This window comes from Heloderma suspectum, chromosome 5 (genome assembly GCF_057233095.1).
Source record: "Heloderma suspectum isolate Gila_16-S chromosome 5, 16-S_ref, whole genome shotgun sequence".
Lineage (NCBI taxonomy): Eukaryota > Metazoa > Chordata > Lepidosauria > Squamata > Helodermatidae > Heloderma > Heloderma suspectum.
The window spans coordinates 204,112,412-204,136,935 of record NC_139462.1 but is presented as its reverse complement, the minus strand read 5'-3'; the positions used below and the strand labels follow the sequence as shown (position 1 = coordinate 204,136,935).

General features: G+C 44.7%; 2 protein-coding genes across 7 annotated transcripts in view; one reads left to right on the top strand and one right to left on the bottom strand.

Moving 5' to 3' along the window:
* ACBD5 (acyl-CoA binding domain containing 5) overlaps nt 1–22,859 on the bottom strand; it is a 61,621-nt gene extending 38,762 nt beyond the window's left edge. Inside the window, exon 1 of one of the 2 annotated variants that reach the window (XM_084859095.1) lies at nt 22,779–22,859. The gene's annotated coding sequence lies outside the window, so the exon portion shown is untranslated. Of the gene's footprint in view, nt 1–5,434; nt 5,797–22,778 lie in introns of those variants that run through there. The other variant, XM_084859098.1, reaches the window with a different exon arrangement.
* Nucleotides 22,860–23,111: 252 nt separating this feature from the next.
* Nucleotides 23,112–24,524, top strand: part of ABI1 (abl interactor 1) — a 147,083-nt gene continuing 145,670 nt past the window's right edge. For all 5 annotated transcript variants that reach the window (XM_084859100.1, XM_084859102.1, XM_084859101.1 and 2 more), the window contains exon 1: nt 23,112–23,261. In XM_084859100.1, the coding sequence (XP_084715226.1) occupies nt 23,145–23,261 (117 nt within the window). In that variant the 5' untranslated portion in view covers nt 23,112–23,144. The remainder of the gene's footprint in view (nt 23,262–24,524) is intronic.

The following is a 24,524-nucleotide window of genomic DNA, read 5'->3' as shown; positions in this document are numbered from 1 at the left end:
TCAGAATTAAAGAATTCCAAGCCCAAAAATTTGGTCTGAGTACTACAACTGACCTGAGCTCACCAACCTTCTACACCAGCTTTCCCCAACCTTCCACCCTTCAGATATTTTGGACTTTTACTCCTATCAGCCCCAACCAGCATGGCCAATGGTCAGGAATCCTGGGAGTTGTGGCCCAAAACATCTGGAGGGCATCAGTTTGGGGAAGGCTGCTCTACACAAAAATCTATGCCTGGGCACCTCAAGCTTTGTTGATTTCCTCATTACAGTTTAGGGTGGGAAAGGAGTAATTTTGTTGCTGCTATTGTTAAATAATTGGGTGTCGGACGTTCTTGTTGATCTACTTCAAATCATCCAGAGATCTATCAGTAGATCCAGATCTATCTTCTGGTCACCCTGCATTAGTGTCCATGCATATACATTGACATGCATGTGCACTAGAGATAAGAAGCATCTAATCCTTCCCCCAAAATTGGACTTCTGGATTCCCTGAGGAGGGGAGCTGAAGCCTGTGTAGAATTACAACTCTAGAAACTCAAACTAACATTTTAAATAAGGGTAGTTCCTTATTTAAGGATAAGGGGGGGTGTTCCGGGGGGGGGGCAAAGTGGAAATGCTAATATGACTCATCCAATGTGTCATCCAGCAGCCTCCTCTCCCGCTCTGCCTTCCTGCAGGTAGCAAATTCAGGGCAGGAGAAGCGCAGAGGGAACGCCCTCCGTGCTTCTCCTGCCCTGCATTGGATAGGCAGTTGCCTCCGAGTTTGGAGGCGGCCACCTATCTCCATAGGATTGTGCCCTTAATGGATTAAATAATAAATCTGTCATATTCTAGCACTGTCACAATCATAAATACACTTGAATAAAAAAATACACTTGAATAAAAAAGAAAAAAAGTAGTAATTGCTCAAAGTAAAAATTACAGAATGCTTATGGATAATGGAATACTGTTTGTATGTTCCAGGTAACTTATTTAGAAGAAGAAAGCAGAAGAAAGCAAGGTATTTTGTAGAAAGTTAGAAGATTTTCATTTATTATTGGAACTTCATGTAAAATCTTTAAAATAAAGATGCATAAAGATGTTGAAAAAAATTAATTTAAAAATAAAAATAAACTAAAGTACAATACATTAAAATAGATAAATAAAAAGATCTTAGAATAAATGAAAAATTAAAGTACAATAAATAAATAAAAATAAATAAAAAGATCTTAAAATATGTAATAAATAAATAAAATAAAGATTTTAAAAGAAATAGTATAGTTGTGTTTCTTGTATTCTACTATTTATAACATGGGTATCATAATAGGTATGTATTATACTTAATAACAACAAACCCTAAAGATAGGTTCAGGAGGGGAAGCCATGTATCGGGTATCTCTTTTGTCCCTGCTGAACTTCAATAGCTTCTATCCATGACTCTTTAATCCTTTAACTTCAATGGGTCATACAGATGCTAATTGTCAGTAACCCACAGTCTACAAAGGGAATGCCTTCAGGGAGTTCAAAGGGAAACCAGGAAGGTTGAAAGTTGCCTATCATTTGAGAAAAGGTGGGCATGCTTTCCTAACTTAAGGGGTCGGGGTGGGGATCTCCCTCTGTCTTGTGAGGTATCTACGCATAGCTTTCCTGCCAGGCCAATCGGGCAGATCACCTAAGTTCCACCCCTGCCATCTCTCACTTTACCTTGTGTCTGTGCCTGGCGTCTAAGAATTCAGGCTGTCCGAGCCCCACCTCCCCCTGTTCACTATGTCTCACTGGTGTGTGTGAAGAGAGGCTCTCTCCGTCCAGCTGGACTATTGAAACCTGAGGAGTCGGTCTCTCCCTGTCTGGAAGAGTCTGGGAAAGTTCCTCCCCCACGTTTTGTGGTTCCTGTTTGGAATCTGAGCTACTCTGCCACTGCCTATGCTCAGAGGCAACCCTGACATCATGTTAGTCTGAGATATGAAAACTCAGACAAGGAGTCTGTGGCACCTTAAATAAATCTGTTAGTCTTTAAGGTGCCACATACTCCTTGTTTGAGTTTTAATAAACCATAAACATTACTGTGGCACACTTAAGCCAAAGGAGGCTTGGCATTCAGCAGTTCTGGTGATGAATTCATTCATAATGTTTTCCAAGGGAATTTGGCCAGTTTTTTGCTTGTGCACATGAAAAGGAAGCAGATGTGTAAGGCGCTTCTGTGCCATGTGATTTTGAAGGTTGATCTTCACTCTCCTCAGAACACTAAAAGAATGTTCTCCTGATGTTGCTGATGCAGGCATGGTGTGTAAGAGCTGTACCAGCATGATGACTTGGTCTAAGAGATTTAAGACTGTCTGAGGCTGTCCTCTCAATGATTGTGAGGTGTCTTCAGTTGTCTTTACTTCAGCAGTTGGAATGACTGTTGGGAGCAGTATCAGCTGTGCCAGAAGCCTGTTCAAATCAAAGCCACAGCTGTGAACGCCAAGAGCCTCTCTGACCTCTTCTGCGCTGCTGAAATGCCTTCCACATGGAGCAATTACTAAAGCATTTTCCAGTTTCACTACTTGACCTATTCCAGGCTGGTTGAACCAACATTTGATTTCACCAAAGAAATCTTTCTGGAGAGGTTTTTTTTTTTTTTTTTTTGCATCCATGACCACTGATGGTGATGGTGTCTTTGTATGGTCAAAACGTGCTGGTGGTTTTCTAACTCTTGGAGTTTGAGGCATCTTCAAGCCCAGTTTCTCAGTAGGAATTTTTGTGTCTTGCCAAATTGTTTCAAATGCATTCTCTGACCTTAGGTTTGACAGGGTACAAATGAGCATTTCTGCTGCTTGCTTTGCCCTTGCTGCATTGTATTTGGTGCTCTGAAGGGTTCTTGCAAGCTCTTTGCATGGCCCAAATACTGCTATGGAAGTATTTAGCACAAATGCTGTTTCAAATTCACCAAGGATTTTGCAGTAGCCTTTCATTGCTGCCCTTCTGTCATCTTGGAAGGACCCTGGATGTTCCAGGATTTCATGGAGTGTTGCTTGAATTCTTTCATAGTTCTCAAGGAACCTCTGTATGGACCTTACTCTGACAGCCCAATGTCTTGGACACAAAGGAAGGAGGCTGTTTGGTTTACATACCCCTTCAGCATTTTCTATGGCTTCAGGAAGAACAATACTGGAATATATGCTCTTCTGTTTTACTGAGACCAAGATCATGTTTGATACATCCTTCACAGTACTCAGTGCATCACCAACCATGTCATAGCTGCAGGTAACCTCTTGCAGAGCCAAATATAGTGAGTGGTTGCTGCAGTGTATATAAACTGACTTGGGTTGCATATTGGTGATCTTTTTTTGAACCCCAGAGAAATGCCCAGACATGTTAGCTGCACCATCAAAGCAGTGTCCACACAAAGCATGGAAATCAAGCCCCAGTCGAATTATCATGTCTTTCACAGCAGTGAAGAGAGTACAAGCTTTTAAGTCAGGAGGGTTATAAACACAAAGGTATTCTTCTCATATGTTCAATAATTCACTCTCTACCCAATGCAGACACAATGTAAACTGCTTGGCTCCAGTTACATCTCATCAGCAATTATTAAAAAAAGAAAGAAAGCTTGATTTCACCTCTTTAATGATGTCACTGTGCAGTCTTTGAGGCATAATTTCAAGTAGCTCATTTTGGATGTCACCACTCAGCCATTTGTCTCTTCGTGTCAGCCACGTTTTAAGGGCAGGTCTTCTGAGTGTTCCTCTAAAAGGTCAGTCAAGTTACCATCTTCTTTGGTGTGCCCCTGCCTGTGTGGCAGAGGAAGCTCACAGAACTATGACACATAATGCTTCTCGAGCCTCCTTCTGCTGCTTACTTGAATGCTTTGGAAAGAGAGCAGCAATATTCGTACCTTTTTCTTTTGTTAGATGGTACCTCACAGAATCAATGTGGTAAATGCTATTTTCATGAGACTGGAATTTTTCAACAGCACATTTCCAATTTGAGAAATCTTTTAGAATAAAACTCACTTCTACATTTGAAGAATCCTGCTTCTCTTTAAATGTTGTACTGCAATCATGGCAAAGAACCACATCATGATCCACATCATAAAGAAGCCAGGTAAACCTCAAACCCAAGACCTATTACCCTAATTTTTTTGGAAATTTATGGGGTTTTGTTGGCACAAATCTGGTGGACGAATATGGTGGTCCGTCTCTTTCTTGAGGATCATCCTCAAGGTGTTGCTCATCTTCATTCAGCTTGCTGAATTGATTTGTGTCTTGAGGCAATTCTGAGGCAGAAGCTGTTTCCTTTGATGGCAGCAGCCAGGCATCAAGCAATGGCCTTTTTTTGGACATTGTCTTGCAAGTAATCAGAAGAAGCAACTATTTGTTTCTTCCTATTTGTGTGTGTATTGAAAAACCAGTGAATGCTGCAAAGAAGCCATGCTGTCACTAAGACTATAGAACAAAAAATGAATTTGTAATTTTTTACAGAATTGCTGAAACTGCTTTATGTTAAACTGTTTGAAAGTTTGAGAATCCTGTATATTTGATTCTTTATCACAATTCAGCTGTAGTATATTAGCAGCATTTAGCTCAAACTGATATTTATAATGCATTATACTCACTCAAGCACAATTCTGTGAGCATCTCTACACCAGCCTAAAATCCCGCATTTAAAACGGGGCTTTCTGCTTCCATTTTAAATGCAGGATCACAATGGACTCTCTTTACATATGCTTCCTTTCCCCCTCCCCTTTCCCCTCCTTCTCCCCCTTATCTGAGTCTTCCATATGTGTCATTGGCCTAGCTCCTCCTCTTGCGACTTTTCCTTTTTCAAGGAGGGAACTCAAGTGAAATACAAGGATGGTAATTTGATACCTCATTATCTCCGATCTATTTAAAAATTGAATAAAGGTCATTTAGTGCAGGAGATGCCCTGGAGGTTAACGATGTCATCTAAAGGGCCAGCAAACTTCCATGAGTGAGCAATCTCAAATCGTAGGATAAAAGGTCTGTGTGAAGAAGCCCGAGTCGCTGTGTTGCAGGTCTTTGTTCCTCATTAGGGCCCCAAATACAGATTAAAAATGGCTGCTGCAAAGCTCTTCTCACTGAGTTCTCCTAGCTCCAAGAAGAAGGCCCTCTGTTAGCTCAATAAAAGTACTTTTAAAGAGAAAGTACCCCTTTCTAAGGCATTTGAGCCCCCTAGGCATGAGGCCCTTTTTATATAAAAAAATACACCCAAAATAACAGGACAGAAATCTGGGGGGAAGAAATGAAAATGTCCCAGCACAGATCTCTAGGCAACTGGAGGAAGGTGTAATAATCTGAGCAGTTTAAGTGTGTTGCCACGTAGTGGCCAAGGACAGATGTATTGCTGTAACAAAGGGAGACTGAGTTTGCTCCAGTTTGCTGGCTACAATGGTTCCTAAGATGGCTGCCAGGCAAAGGCCTTGATGAAAACAGAACAAAATAAAGACAGTTACCTGTTAGCATTCCTGGTGTGGCCTCCATACATTACAGAAAGGATGCTCATTCTCTGGAGACCTCTTTGTAGTGGCAGTGTGGGAAGTCATTAATTTTTTTGCCAGAACTTATGAACACTGCTGTTGCCAGAACTTATGAACACTGCCAGACTGTTGACCGAAGCACGTGATTCCGTTGTTACAAAAGCTTCACTGGCTACCAGTCTGTTTCCAGGCACAATTCAAAGTGCTGATTATGACCTATAAAGCCCTGAATGGCTTGGGATCAGGCTACCTGAAAGACCGCCTTCTCACATATGAGCCTGCCGGATCTTAAGATCTTCGGGAGAGGTCCTTCTTTCGAGACTAGCCTTCAGAGGCACATTTGGTGATGATGTGAAGGAGTGCCTTCTTGGTGGCTGGTTCCAGGCTGTGGAACTCCCTGCGAAGGGAGGCTATGGTTTCCTCCCTCTCTACTGTCCTTCTGCTGCCAGGCAAAGACCACTGTACTCAAGCAGGCCTTTGGTGTGTAAGCAGATCTGTTGGGTTGGATGCTGTTTTTATCCTGTTATTGTTATGTTTTTAATTTCAATGCATTTGTTTTATTGTTTTAATCAAGTTTTATTTATGATTGTAAGCTGCCTTGAGTGCCATTTTCTTGGTGGAAAAGTGGGGCAATAAATAAATAAGACATCCTTAGGGACAAAATGGAGGTAGTGATTTACTAGGGCAGCCTTCCCCAACCTGGAGCCCTCCAGATGTGTTGCACTGCAGCTCCCTTCACTGCTGGCTGGAATTCTGGTCTGACACATCTGGAGGGCACTACATTGGGGCAGGCTATACTAGCGGGACAAGAACAGGAAATTGGAACTATTCCAGTTGGAGCATATGAACTCTCTCCCCCCACCCCATTTCAATATAAGTATTTCTTGCATTATATTTAGTCTACCCAGAAATGTAGGCCTATCACAGTATAAGAGCACTTCTGCATGATCAGCTAAACTCTGACTTGTATCCCATTTATCCATCAGTGTATAAATGGAGGGGAGGGATAGCCATGCTGCTGTTCACTTCAACCTCCTTTAAAAAAAGTTGGGTGTATTGCTTAACTCAGGAGAGGGGGAGCTAACCATCTCCAAAGAATTACAATTAGGGGAAACAATTGCCCTTAGGATTCTGTATAATTTTAAATAAATAAATGCAGGTACCAAAATATTCAGAGGCCACCTAGTGCTAACAATTGAAAGGTATTATGCAGCTATTCCATCTTTTCCTCTTTAATAGATTTTTCTCTGGTAATTAAGAGAAAACACAGGAGGGCTACAAACTGACGACGTCATTGTCTGGACCCACCATTAAATTCCACAAATGAGGCCAATTGCACAATAAAAGCCTCATTTGGAAACACCCAGTGTATGTAGTTTGAGGACTGAGCAAAAGTCTCTTGCTTTACCACAGCCATTATATTTTCCCCAGGGAGTCATACATCTTTTAAACTACAAGGAATCCTTTCATTGCAATTAACACACACAACCCTCACTTTTACTCTGTGCTATAAGAGGCAATAACTAGTCTAGATGAGATTGATTATTATTGAAATCAAGTGGAATCCATCTCTGGGATAAAGGAGAATATCCTTATTGTACAGCAAAACACATAAAATAAAATTCTACCAGTTGGCCCTTCTCTGGTTTTCTAGTAACAGATTATGACCTTCTTGTCCCAATGTATGCACTTTGAGGACTGAGCCAAATTCTTTGCAAAGGTATTTGCAGATCGATCTGCAGATAGCTCACTTCAGATATTTCTCATAAGACCTCCAGTGTTGCGGGGGGGGGGGGGGGATAATGTTCAGCTGGTCTGCCTTACATGTAGATGAAATGCATTTTCTCATAGGAGTGTTGTATATTTGCCAATATGGGAAAATTGTACCAGATGTTATTCCTGCTGAGGCTTGGTACTGGTTGAAGACTCATCTCTATGCAGACATCTCAAGCAAACTCTGCTGTCATTGGGAACAAGCCCATTGTCCATCTGCAGAATTGAGTCTGTAATGGATCCTTACTATATCCTTCACGTATTCTTGGAAGATATTTTTAGGATTGCTAGATGACCATTCTATTATTATCCAGATTGCTGGTTAATAATCCAGGGTAGCTGGTGATGTTAACTGAAAGGCAGTACTGATTAGGAGCCAATGTTGACTACTGTTGTTACAAAAAATGTGTTCTATCCCTGTAGACTCATCCAATTTGTTTACCAAGAAGGAGAGGAGGCAGAGATCTGCTCCAACACGATTTTATTCTGCAGAATAAGGTAATCTTTGGGGCTTGTGCACCAACAAAGATGGCAACCAAGTAATGTGATCCAGAAGCTTATATACACAATGTCTTTGGGGGTTGTCTTATGCCTGCTCTCTACTAATTTCTTTGTCTAGCTGGCACAAACAATGCCCCTCAACACTCAAGCATGCATAGAGAGACAGTAGTGAGATAGTCACGTACTCTTGCATACTACATTCTTGACATTCTTGAGTCTCTGATAAGGCACTGTGTCTTTGCCAGCATGGCAGTTTTATACAGAGGTAGAACACACACAAAAATCTAGCTACGTAGAACAGCTTAAGCTAAACTAGACATATTAAAGCTGAAATTTCTATAACACTGTAGTGCCTGTAACCCATTGACTCACAATACATACGATAATGCCCACATAGCACCTTCAGTTTCAACAGCACAGAAAAGGGGAAACTCATTTGGTAGCCCACACTGCTTTCTCTATTGCTTCTTGCAGGGCTGGTCCTACCATTAGGCTGAGTGAGATGGCCAACTCAGACAGCTGATTTTGGGTGTTATGAAAAGGCAGCAAATAGTTACTGTATTGAATATATTTTTATTGTATCTTTACTCCCCAGGAGAAGCACTTGTAGGAGTTTCTGTCTGCCAAAATAACTTGGCCATTCTTGAGGGGCCATGACTTGAGGTGGGAGGGAGAGGGTGCCGCTTACTGTTCCGCCTCAGGCACCAAAATGTCTTGGGCCAGGTCAACCCTGCTCCAGCAGTCTGTTTGAAAACTGACATTCCAATTAGTCAGTGTCAGGGTGGAAACTGAGCCCATAGACCCCCAGAGCAGTTCTGATTCTGAGGAAGAACAGCAATCCGTGGGAGAGGAGCTCGCTCATCTCTCTCAGGCACAGCAGCTGGCAGAGATTCCTCCTGCCAGCATTCCTGGGATAGATAGTGACCCTGGCAGTGAGAGAGCGCTGGAGGGGGGCTTGCTGGACGCTCAGCGCAGACGCAGGGAGTGACGACAGATGGAGGATGCCGAAAGGAGGCGTTCCGCTCGTTTGGCGCTCAAACAACCGTCGCGTCCCGGGGACCCAAGGGAAAGAGGGAGGATCTCTCCATAGCCCATAAGTTCAGGGTCTTCCTGTGGTTCCCCTTCAAATGGGGACCAACTGCCTTACCTGGAGCTTAGGCTACTCTGCTATCTTTCCCCAGTGCTGTTCCTTGCTTAGTCGCTAGTGATTAGTATCTGAAAGAGTAATAAAAGAATAAAGCCTTGGAAAGAATCCTCGTCGTCTGTGTCCTGAGTTGGCTATTGGAAGGGACTGCAAGAGGCAGCTAGGGTGCTCCTGACAGCCAGCTACAGCAGAAGCACCAGTCAGAAATTCCAATGTTAAAAAGCAAGCAAACTCATTTACCTCTGATAAAAATCAACAAGCCCTCTTGCACCTGGGTTTTCATCAATTTCTTGATGAGCCCCAAATACTCATGCTTGAGTGCTGAGGGGCGTTGTTTGTGCCAGCTAGACAAAGAAATTAGTAGAGAGCAGACGTAAGACAGGCCTTTCCTAACCGGGTGCTCTCCATAGAATCATAGAATAGTAGGGTTGGAAGGGACCTACAAGGCCAATGAGTCCAACCCCCTGCTCAATGCAGGAATCCAAGTCAGAGCATCCCTGACAGATGGCTGTCCAGCCTCATCTTAAATGCCTCCAGTGTGGGAGAGCCCACTACCTCCCTAGGTAATTGGTTCCATTGTCGTATTGCTCTAACAGTCAGGAAGTTTTTCCTGATGTTCAGCCAGAATCTGGCTTCCTGTAACTTGAGCCCATTATTCCATGTCCTGCACTCTGGGATGATCAAGAAGAAATCCTGGCCTTCCTCTCTGTGACAACCTTTCAAGTACTTGAACAGTGCTATCATCTCTCCCCTCAGTTTTCTCTTCTCAAGGCTAAACATGCCCAGTTCTTTCAGTCTCTCTTCATAGGGCTTTGTTTCCAGTCCCCTGATCATCTTTGCTGCCCTCCTCTGAACCCTGTCCAGCTTGTCTGTATCCTTCTTCAAGTGCGATGCTCAGAACTGGACACAGTATCCCAGATGAGGCCTAACCGGTGCTGAGTAGAGGGGAACTAATACTTCCTGGGATTTGGAAGCTATGCTTCTGTTAATACTGCCTAAAATAGCATTGGCCTTTTTTGCAGCCACATCACATTGTTGGCTCATATTCAGCTTGTGATCTACAACAATTCCAAGATCCTTCTCGCTTGTAGTGTGGTTGAGTCAAGTATCCCCCATCTTGTAACTGTGCATTTGGTTTCTTTTTCCTAGGTGCAGAACTTGGCATTTATCCCTATTAAATGTCTCTGTTATTTTCTGCCCAGTGCTCCAGTCTATCAAGATCACTTTGAATGTGTTGGACTGCATTTCCCATCACCCCAGCAAGCATAGCCATTGAAGACTTAGACAGAGAGACCTCAGAGAGAAAGGGTGGGAAAAGGAAGAGGCAATACAGAAGGATCAGTACAGAGAGGGCAAACAATTAGAGTATGCATTGATTAGAGAAGAGAGAGAGAGGGCAAGTTACATAATGAAGTACTGTCACGCAGCTTATTTTTGTTCCTCCTATTTTGTTCTTTCTCAGACCAGCAATCTTGTGTTTATTTTTGGGCTCCCCACCAGCTTTGGCTGCCTAGCAATGACTGGCTTGAGTGTGCTTACTCCTGCGACTGCAAAATGCTACAGGCTGCCTAGCAACAGGAAATCGGAGTGGGCTGTGTTGCCCTGTGAAGCAGCACACCCAGCAGGAAGTCAGAGAAGGTGGGCTCCTTCCCCAGGCCTGCTACTACTCACCTTGACTAAGTGGAAGCTTGTAGTGAACTAAAACCCAGATCTCTGTACACTAAGGTCAGGAACACACACTTGCACACACATGCACACCTGATTACCTTACTAACATATAGCTGCAGTGCAGCATTTATCAGATGAAACAGAGTATCTTGTTGTATTACATTTAAAGGAAGTTGGAAGCAGGAACCTGCTGCTTTCATGGAATCCTATGGCTGATACAACCACCGAAATAATTTGGGGCTCTCTTCATTTCAAATTGTACTCTTCTCTATGACCTGTAAAGCATATTTTAAATGATACAGTTCTTACACGTACATCACCCTTCCCCAACCTGGTGCCCTCCAGATGTGTTGGACTACAACTCCCAGCATCCCCCAGCCAGCATCATGCTGAGGGCAGTGGCCTCCTGGTCATTCCTCTTAAGCCTCGCAGCCATTCCCTGCTGTTGGAGGTCAGAGCTGCGTGTGGCACACAGCCTGTCCTGCAGCCCTCAAGCGCAGCGCGGGACATTGTCCCATCATCTGTGCTGAAGTAAAATTCAACTGCCAGTCTAGTTCGCTTCTGTATGTAGAACAGGCAAAGGGCATCTTGTCATTTGCCTCAGGCAGCAAAGTGTCTTGGGCCACCTGCGGTTTGCTTTACACTGTAAAGGTGACCACCTTAGGTGGCAGATGCTAGGGGTCAGAGAGGCAGCGAGATGTTGGAAGGCAGAGCTGTGTGTGCCATACAGCCTGCTTTGCACTCCCTAAGCTAGCCTACTGCCCCCAAGGGCAGTGGAAGATGCTGGCTTATTGCAAGTTTCAAAGTAAGATTCTCCTGCCTCATTGGTCAGCTTCTGTGTATGTAATGGGAGGGGGTGCCATCTTATCCTTCGCATCAGATAGCAAAATGCCTTGGGCCAACCCCGTGAGATGATACACCTGGTTTCAGGACTGCAACCTTTAGGAGGGTACATTGAGATCTGTGCTACTCATTAGTGCCATCTTTGCAATTGGCACTTACTGGCATTCTTGCTGGTGACTTCTAAAGGAAAGGAAAGGAAAGGAAAGGAAAGGAAAGGAAAGGAAAGGAAAGGAAAGGAAAGGAAAGGAAAGGAAAGAGCATTGGATTCTGGGAGCGCCTTGAAACGGAATGTCCTGTCATAATCCCTTTGATGTTCTTTCCATATGAAAATCCATCAGCATGAAGCCATAAGCAAAGCAGATGGTGAGGTTTCGTAATCAAGGCTTCCATCCTAAAATGCGTTTCTGCCAGCTATGGAGCTGCAGCCCTGGTAACGCGATCAAGGCACATTTGTAGGGAAAAGGTGCTTTGCTATAAACTCCTGTAATGATGTGATGAGTGTGAGGTTCCTATATGCGTTTGTTTAAAAACACAAGACAATGCTTTAGTGTTCTGGTATTGTTTCTGCCCTCCACATATGTGAAAAAAAAGCCTAAAAATGTGGCTGCGCTATATGCACAATGCAAGTCAATTAATTATTTTGCTTCAGGTTAATGAGATGTACCTCACATTTAGGCTGCAAATGCCTACACTGTATGCAGTGTAACATACTGCCAATAAAACATGCATGGGGTTGGACTGAGTGTATCTGTCTACTTTAAGACTGTACATGTATTTATGGAAACTTATACGATTGTTCCCCTTCATGGATCACTGCCTTGTTGTGGCGAAGGGGCTTGCGTAACTCAGTGAAGCCATAAGCTATGCCGTGCAGGGCCACCCAAGACGGACAGGTCATGGCAGAGAGTTCTGACAAAATGTGGTCCACTGGAGAAGGAAATGGCAACCCACTCCAGTATTCTTGCCAAGAAAACCCCATGGAACGTATCACAAGGCTAAAAGAGATGACGCCGGAAGATGAGCCCCTCAGGTCGGAAGGTGTCCAATATGCTACTGGGGAAGAGCAGAGGGTATTTCCAAGTAGCGCCAGAAAGAGTGAAGCGGCTGGGCCAAACCCGAAAGGACACTCAGCTGTGGATGTGTCTGGTGGTGAAAAGAAAATCCGATGCTGTAAAAAACAATATTGTTTAGGAACCTGGAATGTCAGATCAATGAATCAAGGTAAGCTGGAGGTGGTCAAACATGAGATGGCAAGATTGAACATCGACATCTTGGGAATCAGCGAACTAAAATGGACAGGCATGGGCGAATTTAATTCAGGTGACCATCATATCTACTATTGTGGGCAAGAATCCCTTAGAAGAAATGGAGTAGCACTCATAGTCAACAAAAGGGTGGGAAAAGCAGTACTGGGGTACAATCTTAAAAATGATAGAATGATCTCAGTACGAATCCAAGGCAAACCATTCAACATCACAGTAATTCAAGTCTATGCCCCAACCACTGAGGCCGAAGAAGCTGAGGTTGATCGGTTCTATGAAGACCTACAACACCTTCTAGAACTAACACCAAAAAAAGATGTCCTCTTCATCATAGGGGATTGGAATGCTAAAGTAGGAAGTCAAGAAATCACCGGGATAACAGGCAGGCATGGCCTTGGTGTACAAAATGAAGCAGGACAAAAGCTAATAGAGTTTTGCCAAGAGAACATGCTGATCATAGCAAACACTCTTTTCCAACAGCACAAGAGGCGACTCTACACATGGACGTCACCAGATGGTCAATATCGAAATCAGATTGATTATGTCCTTTGCAGCCAAAGATGGAGAAGCTCCACACAGTCAGTAAAAACAAGACCTGGAGCTGACTGTGGCTCAGATCATGAGCTGCTTCTTGCAAAATTTCGCCTTAAATTGAAGAACGTCGGGAAAACCACTAAACCTTTCAGGTATGACCTAAATCATATCCCTGATGAATATACAGTGGAGGTGAGGAATAGATTTCAGGGATTAGACCTGATAGACAGAGTGCCTGAGGAACTATGGACGGAGGTCCGTAACATTGTTCAGGAGGCAGCAACGAAATCCATCCCAAAGAAAAAGAAATGCAAGAAAGCAAAGTGGCTGTCTGATGAGGCTTTCCAAGTAGCTGAGGAAAGAAGGGAAGCGAAAAGCAAGGGAGAAAGGGGAAGATATACCCAACTGAATGCAGAGTTCCAGAGAATAGCAAGGAGAGACAAGAAGGCCTTCTTAAATGAACAATGCAAAGAAATCGAGGAAAACAACAGAATGGGAAAGACTAGAGATCTCTTCAAGAAAATTGGAGATCTCAAGGGAACGTTTTGTGCAAAGACGGGCATGATAAAGGACAAAGAAGGCAGGGACCTAACAGAAGCAGAGGAGATTAAGAAGAGGTGGCAAGAATACACAGAAGAACTATACAGGAAAGATCTGAATGTCCCTGATAGCCATGAGAGTGCGGTCACTGAACTTGAGCCGGACATCCTAGAGAGTGAAGTCAAGTGGGCCTTAGGAAGCATTAGTAACAACAAAGCTAGCGGAGATGACAGTATTCCAGCCGAGCTATTTAAAATCCTAAAAGATGATGCTGTTAAAGTGCTGCACTCAATATGCCAGCAAATCTGGAACACTCAACAGTGGCCACAAGACTGGAAAAGGTCAGTTTACATTCCAATTCCAAAGAAGGGCAACGCCAAAGAGTGTTCAAACTACCGCACAATTGCGCTCATTTCACATGCCAGCAAGGTGATGCTCAAAATCCTACAAGCTAGGCTTCAGCAGTATGCGAACCGAGAACTACCGGAAGTACAAGCTGGGTTTAGAAGAGGCAGAGGAACCAGAGATCAAATCGCCAACATTCGCTGCATCATGGAGAAAGCAAGAGAATTCCAGAAAAATGTCTATTTCTGCTTCATTGACTACGCTAAAGCCTTTGATTGTGTGGATCACAACAAACTGTGGCAAATTCTTAAAGTGATGGGAGTACCAGACCACCTTACCTGTCTCCTGAGAAACCTGTACGAGGGTCAAGAAGCAACAGTAAGAACCAGACATGGAACAACCGATTGGTTCAAAATTGGGAAAGGAGTACGACAAGGCTGCATATTGTCACCCTGCTTATTTAACTTATATGCAGAGTACATCATGAGAAATGCCGGGTTGGATGAATCAGAGGTCGGAATTAAGATTGCTGGGAGAATTATCAACAACCTCCGATATGCAGACGATACCACCCTAATGGCAGAAAGCGAAGAGGATCTCAAGAGCCTCTTGTTGAGGGTGAAAGAGGAGAGTGCAAAAGCTGGTTTGAAACTCAACATTAAAAAAACTAAGATCATGGCATCTGGCCCCATCACTTCCTGGCATATAGAAGGGGAAGAAATGGAAGCAGTGACAGATTTTACTTTCTTGGGCTCCAAGATCACCGCAGACGGTGACTGTAGCCATGAAATTAAAAGACGCTTGCTCCTTGGGAGGAAAGCTATGGCAAACCTAGACAGCATAGTAAGAAGCAGAGACATCACCTTGCCGACAAAGGTCTGTCTAATCAAAGCTATGGTTTTCCCAGTAGTAACGTATGGCTGTGAGAGCTGGACTATAAGGAAGGCTGAGCGCCGAAGAATTGATGCTTTCGAACTGTGGTGCTAGAGAAGACTCTTACGAGTCCCCTGGACTGCAAGGAGGTCAAATCAGTCCATCCTAAAGGAAATCAACCCTGAGTGCTCATTGGAAGGACAGATACTGAAGCTGAAGCTGAAATATTTTGGCCACCTAATGCGAAGAGAAAACTCTCTGGAAAAGACCCTGATGCTGGGAAAGACTGAAGGCAAAAGGAGAAGGGGATGGCAGAGGATGAGATGGCTAGATAGCATCACGGATGCAATGAATATGAAGTTGAGCACGCTCCGGGAGAGAGCGCAGGACAGGAAGGCCTGGCGTGCTATGGTCCATGGGGTCACGAAGAGTCGGACACGACTGAACGACTGAACAACAATACGATTGCATGAAAGCTATAGCAAATGTGTTATTTGGGCAAAATAACCCTCTTCTCTGATGTATTTCAGACTGAAAAGTGGTTAACCTGATATCCCTTCCATTGGATCATCAATAGTAGTCTGAATATTATTCAGTAGCCTCTGAATAAAGTCCAGTTTTGGTTGAATATATATAGGATGTGATCCTGTGCACACCTACCTGGAAATAACCCCCACCGAACACAGTGGGCCTTAGTTCTGAGTAAATATGCATAGGCTTGTGCTGTTCATGTTGTCTGACCACCTTTGTATGGTTTAATAGTTAGTGTGATAATAGCAAAGAATCTGAAAGACTTCTGTGGGCTGGAACCCAGTTCACTGAATGCCTGAAATGTCTCAGTTGGCAGGTATATCGATGATAGATAGATAGATAGATAGATAGATAGATAGATAGAGTTATGGGTTGGCCAAGATGACTGCACAGGCCCCCTTTGAACTCCAGTAATTCTAAGGTTCAAATCTAACTCTAAGATTTCAGTAAGCAGAGTTATCAGTGTGGTGCCCATAGGCAACACGTCTCAAAGACCTGACAATAGACTGTGGATGGGTGGTAACTTTCTGATTATATGTTTCAATGGGAGCTGGGATGGGCCAAGACAGCATAGGTGACTCACCTTTCCTTTCCCCCCACTGGAAGAAGGGGAGGCAAATGAGGTCTGTGTGTATGTAATAGGCAGTCTTTGCTGGAACTGAAATGGAGGCAGAGAGCTGACTTCGCTCACTGCAGGAAATCCTGTGGCACAATGGGTTCTTCTAGACAACTGATCGGGAACAGGAATATGCTAGTGTTAATGCTGTGAATGCTCATCATATGCTCATCCTGAAGACTAAATGCTGGGTAAGTGCTGGAACCTATGAAACTTCTCACTGCTGAGAAGTGCATGTACATATATATTTTAAAATTGCAAATAACGTTTACAATGGTAGAAAAATACCACATTGGTCAAATGGCAATGAAATGCAAAGAGTACAGTCTGCGACAATTCTATGTACAACTTAAGATAAGCAAAGTTACCATTTATAACAGCATTGCTAAGTAAATTGATAGCCATAGTGGGACAGGAGAGGATTATTTTGATTGAACCTAAACAGATACAACCAAACTTCCTGACCAGTTCAAATTTGCTGCTACAGACTAACATGGCTACCTCTCTGGAAGTAGTTTGTGCTATGCTAACAGAGAATTAGACCCAAAAGGCATGATCTGCCATGGTTGTATTCACGTTGATCATCCATCTGTACTGGTATAATGTGTCTCATGTTCCCTTCTAATGAGAACTATTTACTGCTATGCCAGTTTGTGCCCTTATCATTCACCCATGAGATGGCAGGGTCCCATGATTTTACTTAGCATTTAGTTTCCAGTTGAATATGCCTTATTTTTGCATGTACACCTGCTTACTTGACATTTATGAATGAAAGAATGTGTTCTGGTTTCTTCCAGTACAAAGTGCTCCTTTAAAGACAAAATGCTTTGTTAATTTACAGTTTTTGCATCTTCAGAGCTTCAGTTCTTCCAGCCTTTTTAAAAAGTATACTTTTGTATATATGGCATATTGATGGCATAACAATTGGTCACATCTCTTACTCTCTGATGCATTTTTATATAATCTCTTCCACTGTCTGAAAATGCCACTTACATTTTTCTAACCAGTTTGTGGATTTCAAATTAATTAATTAATTAATTAATTTCATTTCTATACCGCCCAATAGCCGAAGCTCTCTGGGCGGTTCACAAAAATTAAAACCAAACGGCACACAATAAAACAATTTAAAATATAAAAGGGAAAGGTAAAGGTGTCCCCAACCAGTCGTGTCCGACTCTAGGGTGCAGTGCTCATCCCCGTTTCTAAGCCGAAGAGCCAGCGCTGTCCGAAGACGCTTCCGTGGTCATGTGGCCAGCATGACTGAACACCGAGGTGCACGGAACGCTGTTACCTTTCCCCCCGAGGCAGTACCTAGTTATCTACTTGCAATTTCTTGCTTTCGAACTGCTAGGTTGGCAGAAGCTGGGACTGAAGACGGGAGCTCACTCGGTCACGCGGCACTCGGGTCTCGAACTGCTGTCCTGCCGACCTTCCAGTCTGCAGTTCAGTGTCTTAACCACTAAAACCACAATATAACAATACAACCACAATACATTTTAAATGGTCAGAGCAGGGGGTTGGATGCGATGGTCTTGTAGGCCCCTTCCAACCCTATGATTCTGTTCTGTTCTGTTCTATGATCTATGGGATGGTTCTCACCAGCTGGTGGCTCCTCCCTCACTGTGAAAGCCTTTTGGAAGTATGGCAGATAGCTACTGAGCTTTAGCTGAGAGACATTCATGCAAAGGAGATGTTTGGATGAACCACTGTCTCCGTAACAGGTGGGAGTGGGGGACTGTACAAGTGGCTGCTGCAAAATGTAGCATTGTGGCAGAGTGACCAAAATGGGCTACTTTAATCATGCAAATGATTACAGTTGTACAGTTCCCTCATGGAGGCAATTGTTCATACAAATAATATTTAACATTAGCACTTTCTGCCTGCCCCAGTCAGTGCTAGAATTGTTACGAGTGGGGCAGCTAGGTAATTTTACCCACTGGACTTTATGATCGTGTGTGTGTGTGTGTGTGGTATGAGTGTGAGAGAGAGAGCGAGCGAGCGAGAGAGAGAGCGAGTGCTTCAGATGTATTACTTCAGGTGTGAAGCTGACAACTGACCTCTCTCTCTCTCTCTCTCTCTCTCTCTCTCTCACTCTCTCTCTCACACACACACACACCTGCCATGCCATGCTTTACAGCTGCTTCTACATTCCTGATATGTTACAGTGAAAACACAATTGTTTAAATACATTAAAAAATATATATTCTGAGCACGTGCAGTTTTGCATTTTAAAGTCACTTAAATCATAGCACCATCATGACTAAAGGAATAAAGTTGTGTTTGTTTCTGTGGCCCAGATGTCCACATTACCTGCCACTCTCTGGGTGGTCATTTGAGTGCCCCCTAGGCTGTGGGGACCTGGACGCTGGAACCAAAGTCCAGACCTGGCTACTCCACTGAGTCCTGACCTAGTAAGTTGTATGGTTGTATGTATGGTTGCTCTCACCATCAGCTGTAGAGTAAGTAACATTTGATGAAAAATGGTGGATGAAGGGAGATATAGTGAGTTCGTCCATCTACACTTGGTGTGGGAACCTTTGCCTTTAGCCTGATTTTATGAGGTCCTAACTTCATGTGGACAACAGAGATGGTGTGGAAGAGAGAGAGAGAGAGAGAGATGGGCTGGCACAGACAGAGAGCAGGATGGGTGGTTGGTACTCACATAACCTCGGACAGTTAGTGGTAAATTTTGAAGTGCAAGCACTCATCATCACAGTCCCCCCATAGCCATGCCCCCAAAGAGAGTAGAAAAATTCAGGTAGCTGTGTTGATCTATATAAAAAGTTCTAGTAATTTTAATCTCCAACAGGATCAGGTCTTTTATAAAGGAAATGGGTCTTAATTGCCCATTCAAGACCAAGCCACCTCAAAATACCTTGCATTACAACAGGGAACAATATATTATTCCTGGGAAAATTCTCCCCAGCGACTGTAAGGATTGCAGGTAAGCTCCAATGGAACAGAGAAGTCGAAGGGCGGGGGTGGCAGATGACATCAGCCTCCCTGCTAACAAAAAAGTCCCAGTGCTATGTCTCTGCGAGCCCTGACTCCACTACCCTCAGAAAGAGCTATGCACTCCTGCAGTCTCCACCCGCCATTGGCTCTGGCTCTGCCCACCACCAGCTATAGCCCTGATTGACTTTCCCCATGGATCAATGACCCTTCAGAAGGAAAAAGGTTATCCCACTCCTGACCTACGTTCCTGACCCTACCATTAGGCAGAGTGAGGCAGCTGATTTGGAGTGTAACAGAAGGGCAGCAAATGATGAATCATTATTTAATTTATTAATGTTATATTTTTAAACTGCAGGGAGGGGGAGAGGTACTTGTGTGATTTTCTGCCTGAGGTGCCAAAGTATCTTGGGTACTGTGCACCTCGACTTGGATGAGTGAATGGGTGGAGCTGCCTTTACTGCTCCACCTCAGGCAGCAAAATGCCACAGTCCAGTACTATGTGCTCTGGCTGGCATCAGCTCCCTGGGGTCCCAGGCAGAGGCCTTTCCCAGCTCTGCTGCCTTGAGTGGCTTTGAATGGAAGATGGCAGGGACTGAACTTGGGACCCTGCATATTGAAAACATGTGCTCTACAGCCCCTTGTGAAAAGGACTGATGAATGTTGTAAACAATCCATGTACTCGTGTGTGTGTGTGTGTGTGTGTGTGTGCTTGGCTCAGGTGCAAGGCCTGATGGCTATGTGCCACCTCCAGTACCAGAGGCAGTGAGCCTATGTGCACCAGTTGCTGGGGAACATGGGCGGGAGGGTGCTGCTGCACTTGTGTCCTGCTTGTAGGTTCCCAGTCAACAGCTGGTTCACCACTGTGTGAGCAGAATGCTGGTCTAGATGGACCCTTAGTCTGATCCAGCATGGCTCTTCTTATGTCCTTATTGATTTATTGCCCTTGTTTTTCAAGGAACTCAGGGCGGAATACAAGGTTCTCCCCTGCCCCTTCTAGCCTCACAACAACCCTGTGAGATACGTTAGGTGCTTTCATCTGTACGGCCGACCACCTGCTTACTTGATCCTTGCCCATTTTGGCTCCTTATGGGCTGCAGAGAGACTGGGTGAGGTGATCAGGGCGGTGGTGAACGCCTCCCTTGAGGAGGGAGTGATGCCATCAGCCCTCAAGGAGGCAGTGATAAGACCGCTCTTAAAGAAGCCCTCCTTGGATCCTCAAGTTCTGAACAACTTTCTCCCAGTCTCAAATCTGCCATTTTTGGGCAAGGTGATTGAGCTGGTGGTGGCGGTGCAGTTGAAGGCACACTTGGAAGAAACTGATTATCTAGACCCATTTCAGTCGGGCTTCAGGCCTGGGCATGGGACAGAAACGGCCTTGGTCGCCTTGGTGGATGATATGAGGAGGGCTCTGGATAGGGGTGAATGCTCCTTCCTTGTTCTCCTCGACCTCTCAGCGGCTTTTGATACCGTTGACCACGGTATCCTCCTGGACCGCCTGGAGGGGTTGGGCATTGGAGACACTGTATTGCGGTGGTTCCGGTCCTTCCTCTCCGGCAGGTACCAGAGGATAGCACTGGGAGAGGAGGTTTCGGACCCGTGGCCACTTACTTGTGGGGTGCCACAGGGTTCCATCCTCTCCCCGATGCTATTTAACATCTATGTGAAGCCACTGGGGGCTATCATCAGGAGGTTTGGGGTGCAGTGTCATCAATATGTGGATGACACGCAGCTCTACCTCTCATTCAAATCTTCACCAAGGTTGGCCGTAGAATCCCTGTCCAAATGTCTGGAGACGGTGAGTGGCTGGATGGGGAGGAATAAGCTGAAGCTCAACCCTGACAAGAGCGAGGTACTTTTGGTGGGAGACAAGAGGAGGCTGGGGGATGTTGACCTGGTGTTGAATGGGGTACGGCTACCCTTGAAAGACCAGATCCGCAGCCTGGGGGTCATTTTGGACTCCCAGCTGTCCATGGAGGCTCAGGTGTCAGCTGTGAGCCGGACAGCGTTGTATCAACTCCATCTGATACGGCGGCTGCGCCCCTTCCTTCCCGACCATCTGCTCCCATCGGTAGTACATGCCCTGGACTCCTCTCGTTTAGACTACTGTAATGCGCTCTACGTGGGGTTACCCTTGAAGACGGTTCGGAAACTGCAGCTGGTACAGAACGCGGCGGCTCGCCTGATTAAAGGCAGCCGCCGGCGAGATCACATCACTCCAGTGCTGAAGGAGTTGTACTGGTTACCAGTTGTTTTCCAGGCCAAATTCAAGGTGTTGGTTTTGACCTTTAAAACCCTATATGGTTCCGGCCCAGCCTATCTTAAGGAGCGCCTCCAGCAGCACCAGACAGGCCGCTTAACAAGATCAGCCTCGGATGGCCTTCTCTCTGTCCCATCAGCCAGGACAGCTAGACTGGTGGGGACGAGGGAGAGGGCCTTTTCTGTGGTGGCCCCCACTCTGTGGAACTCCCTCCCTAGGGAACTCCATCATGCCCCCTGTTTAATGAGCTTCCGTCATGCATTAAAAATGTGGTTGTTCAGGCAGGCATTTGCGGTGGGTTAGGGTATTTTAGAAAATGTTTTTATTGTAGAATTTTATTGTTTTAAACTGTTTTATTGTATGTTGTACATCGCCCAGAGTGGCTGGGTGACCAGCCAGATGGGTGATTAATAAATTTAATAATAATAATAATAATGACACTGCCTGGCCCAAGTTTACCAGTGAGCTTCATGGCCAGGTGGGAATTTGCACGTATGTCTCCCCAGTCCTAGTCCAACACTGCAGCCCAGGGACAGGAAACCTGGTGCCCTCCAGACTACATAATCCCTGACTGTTGGCCACACTGACTGCGGTTTATGGGAGTTGTAGTCCAAAACATCTGGAGGGTACCCAGTTGCTTACTCCTGCTCTAACTGCTACACTACATGAGCTCTATTTGAGTAGGTAGTTTGTGAATTGCAGCCTAAAACTCTTGAGTTAATTGACAGCTTCAGTGGTGAGTATTGTTTGGTAGTTTGTATGTATATATTGAAGTTGACTTTAGGTGAAGAAAACAAACACACACATTCAGTTCCTGCTTGTTTAACCTGACACTGCACTTTTTCTGCACTGCTGTTTTTGTTCTCATTATCTCTTCCCATGGTCCTATCACTTAATGCTGATCAGAGCTTCTTCTGACTTCATGTTTCCCTCTGTCTGTGTTTTGAAATGTATAAATAAGAACATCGTCAGAAAAAAAAGCCAGACTGATAACTCTGTAGTTTTTGAATAGTTGTATGTCCAGAAGCTTTGCAAGAGGCGCATCACACATGTTGGAACCACACAAATGCACATATACGGCTGTACTCCTATTCGGAATTTGTATGCAGAAAATCCACTGGTTTCAATGGACTTAGGTGAACCTAATTGCACACGGGATCCGATTGCACAGCTATTATTCTTGGCTGTTTCTATGTACATATTTTTAAAACACAAGTTTGAAAATGTAACGCCTCAAACATACCTCAAGAGGTTTGGGTGGTCGCACTCAGCTTTAAATATCATTAAACTGTCATTTTTGTAATAATAAGGACTAGACACATTTTAAATGGATGTAACATAATCCTTCTCTCTCTCTCTCTCCTCCGGCTCTTTACTAGCAAGTAAGGTTTGGGTGTGCAGGGGAGTATCTCTATTTTGCCAGACTCGAGGAAAGAGTAAAAATATTCCTGCCACATGCACGCATTTACACTACATACGTTTTGTCTCTAATCCTGGGCAAACCTGGGTTTGCACGTATGAATCCAGCTCGTAGAAGAAACGGAGCCATGTCCAAGTGAAAGGAGGAAGGCTCATGACTACATCTCCCAGCATACTTTGCGACCGTCTTTTCCTGTGGAGGGAGGAGGAGGAGGACGGCGGCTGAAAGGGAAGAAAGCAAAGCAAGGCAGGGAAGGGGGGGAGAGAGGGAGAGAGAGAGGGTGGGGAAAGCGAAGTCTCTCTCTTTCTCTCTCTCTGGCGAAAGCGAGGCGAGGCGGAATCCCACAATACCAGGCGGGCTGGTGAGCTTGTGGAGCTCCCGCTGTCTCTTTAATGCAAGAGGAAGCGATGCGGAGGGGTGGAAAATGGCAGAGCTGCAGATGTTACTAGAAGAGGAAATCCCTTCTGGCAAGCGGGCTTTGCTCGAGAGCTACCAGAACCTTACCAGGGTAGCCGACTACTGCGAGAGCAACTACATCCAGGTAAGAGAACAGGTTGGCTGGCAGGCATTCCCCGTATGCCCTTTGGAGGGGCTGGTAGCCTCCCTCGCCTTCATGGCAGGGGAAAGCAGGAAAGGAGCCACTCTCTTTCTCTCTCTCTCACGGCTACAGGAAGTGGGTAATGACTGTTGCAACGGGGAGAGACACGCAGGCAGGCAGGCAGGCAGGCAGGCAGGCAGGCAGAGCAGTTCCTCGGATATATTGTATCGCCAGCAGACTCCCGATACATTGTATCCCTCTCTCTTCCCCCCCCCCACACCTCCCTCGGCTTCACCCCCCACTTTAAACTTTTGAACCAAACGAGGCTTGCTTTCCTCCTCCTCTCCCCCTGCGAAGTCAGCTCCACCTCAGTTCAGTGTATCTTCTGAAAGGGAGTGAAGGGAGAGGGAAATGGGAGGATGATTATTTTGTCAGTTCGGATCAGAGGGTGTGCCTTTTACGGTTATTTAATTTAAGGCACGCTATACAGACCTCCCTGTGTTTTGTGTGTGTGTCTAGAGGCGGCGGGCTGGGGTGGGAGGAAGGAATGGTACATGGGCTTTAATAAGGGTTTGCATAGATGCCTGTTTATCTTCCTCCGGCAGATTTCCTCATTCTTTCTTGGTCATACACACCCCTTCCCATTTGTTTTTCTTTAGGGTTCTGATAATATCTTAATTTATTTGTGTGTGTATGTTTGTGTTTTAAAAAGCTACTGAAAGCTAGATTCCAACTGGAAACAGAGAACATTGCATCAGGTTTCTCTCAGGAGGTTTTGGGGGACCAAAAGGTGGGCACTGGGCAGACTTATTCCTTCTATTTTTCAACTGTGTCAACATGAATTGTGGTGAAAGGATTCATGAGTGAACGTAGAATTGCTTGGCATGCTAATGTAGCAATGTGAAGAAACCTTACATTTATGAAAAGAGGAGCAAAACCCCTCTCACGCTTGTGTGCATACACACCCTCATGACTGACTTCATTTAATTTAATAATGTAAAGTGAATTCTTTGTGGATGTTGGTTGTTGGAAATCTGGTGTGTAATTTTTACCAAGACTAAATAAATTACATTCCTGGCATAATGCTGTAGTAATACTAGACTGCCGAAATAATCAGCTCTTGAGAGAAGTGAGCTGCAGGTATACAGCTAATAAATTGAAAGCATTATGCTTGCTTCTTTCATAACTAAAATATTTTGTAGCAGTTTTTTTAGATTCCATGAAAGAGAACCGAATATGTCTGAAACTTACAGTTATTCAGGAGAG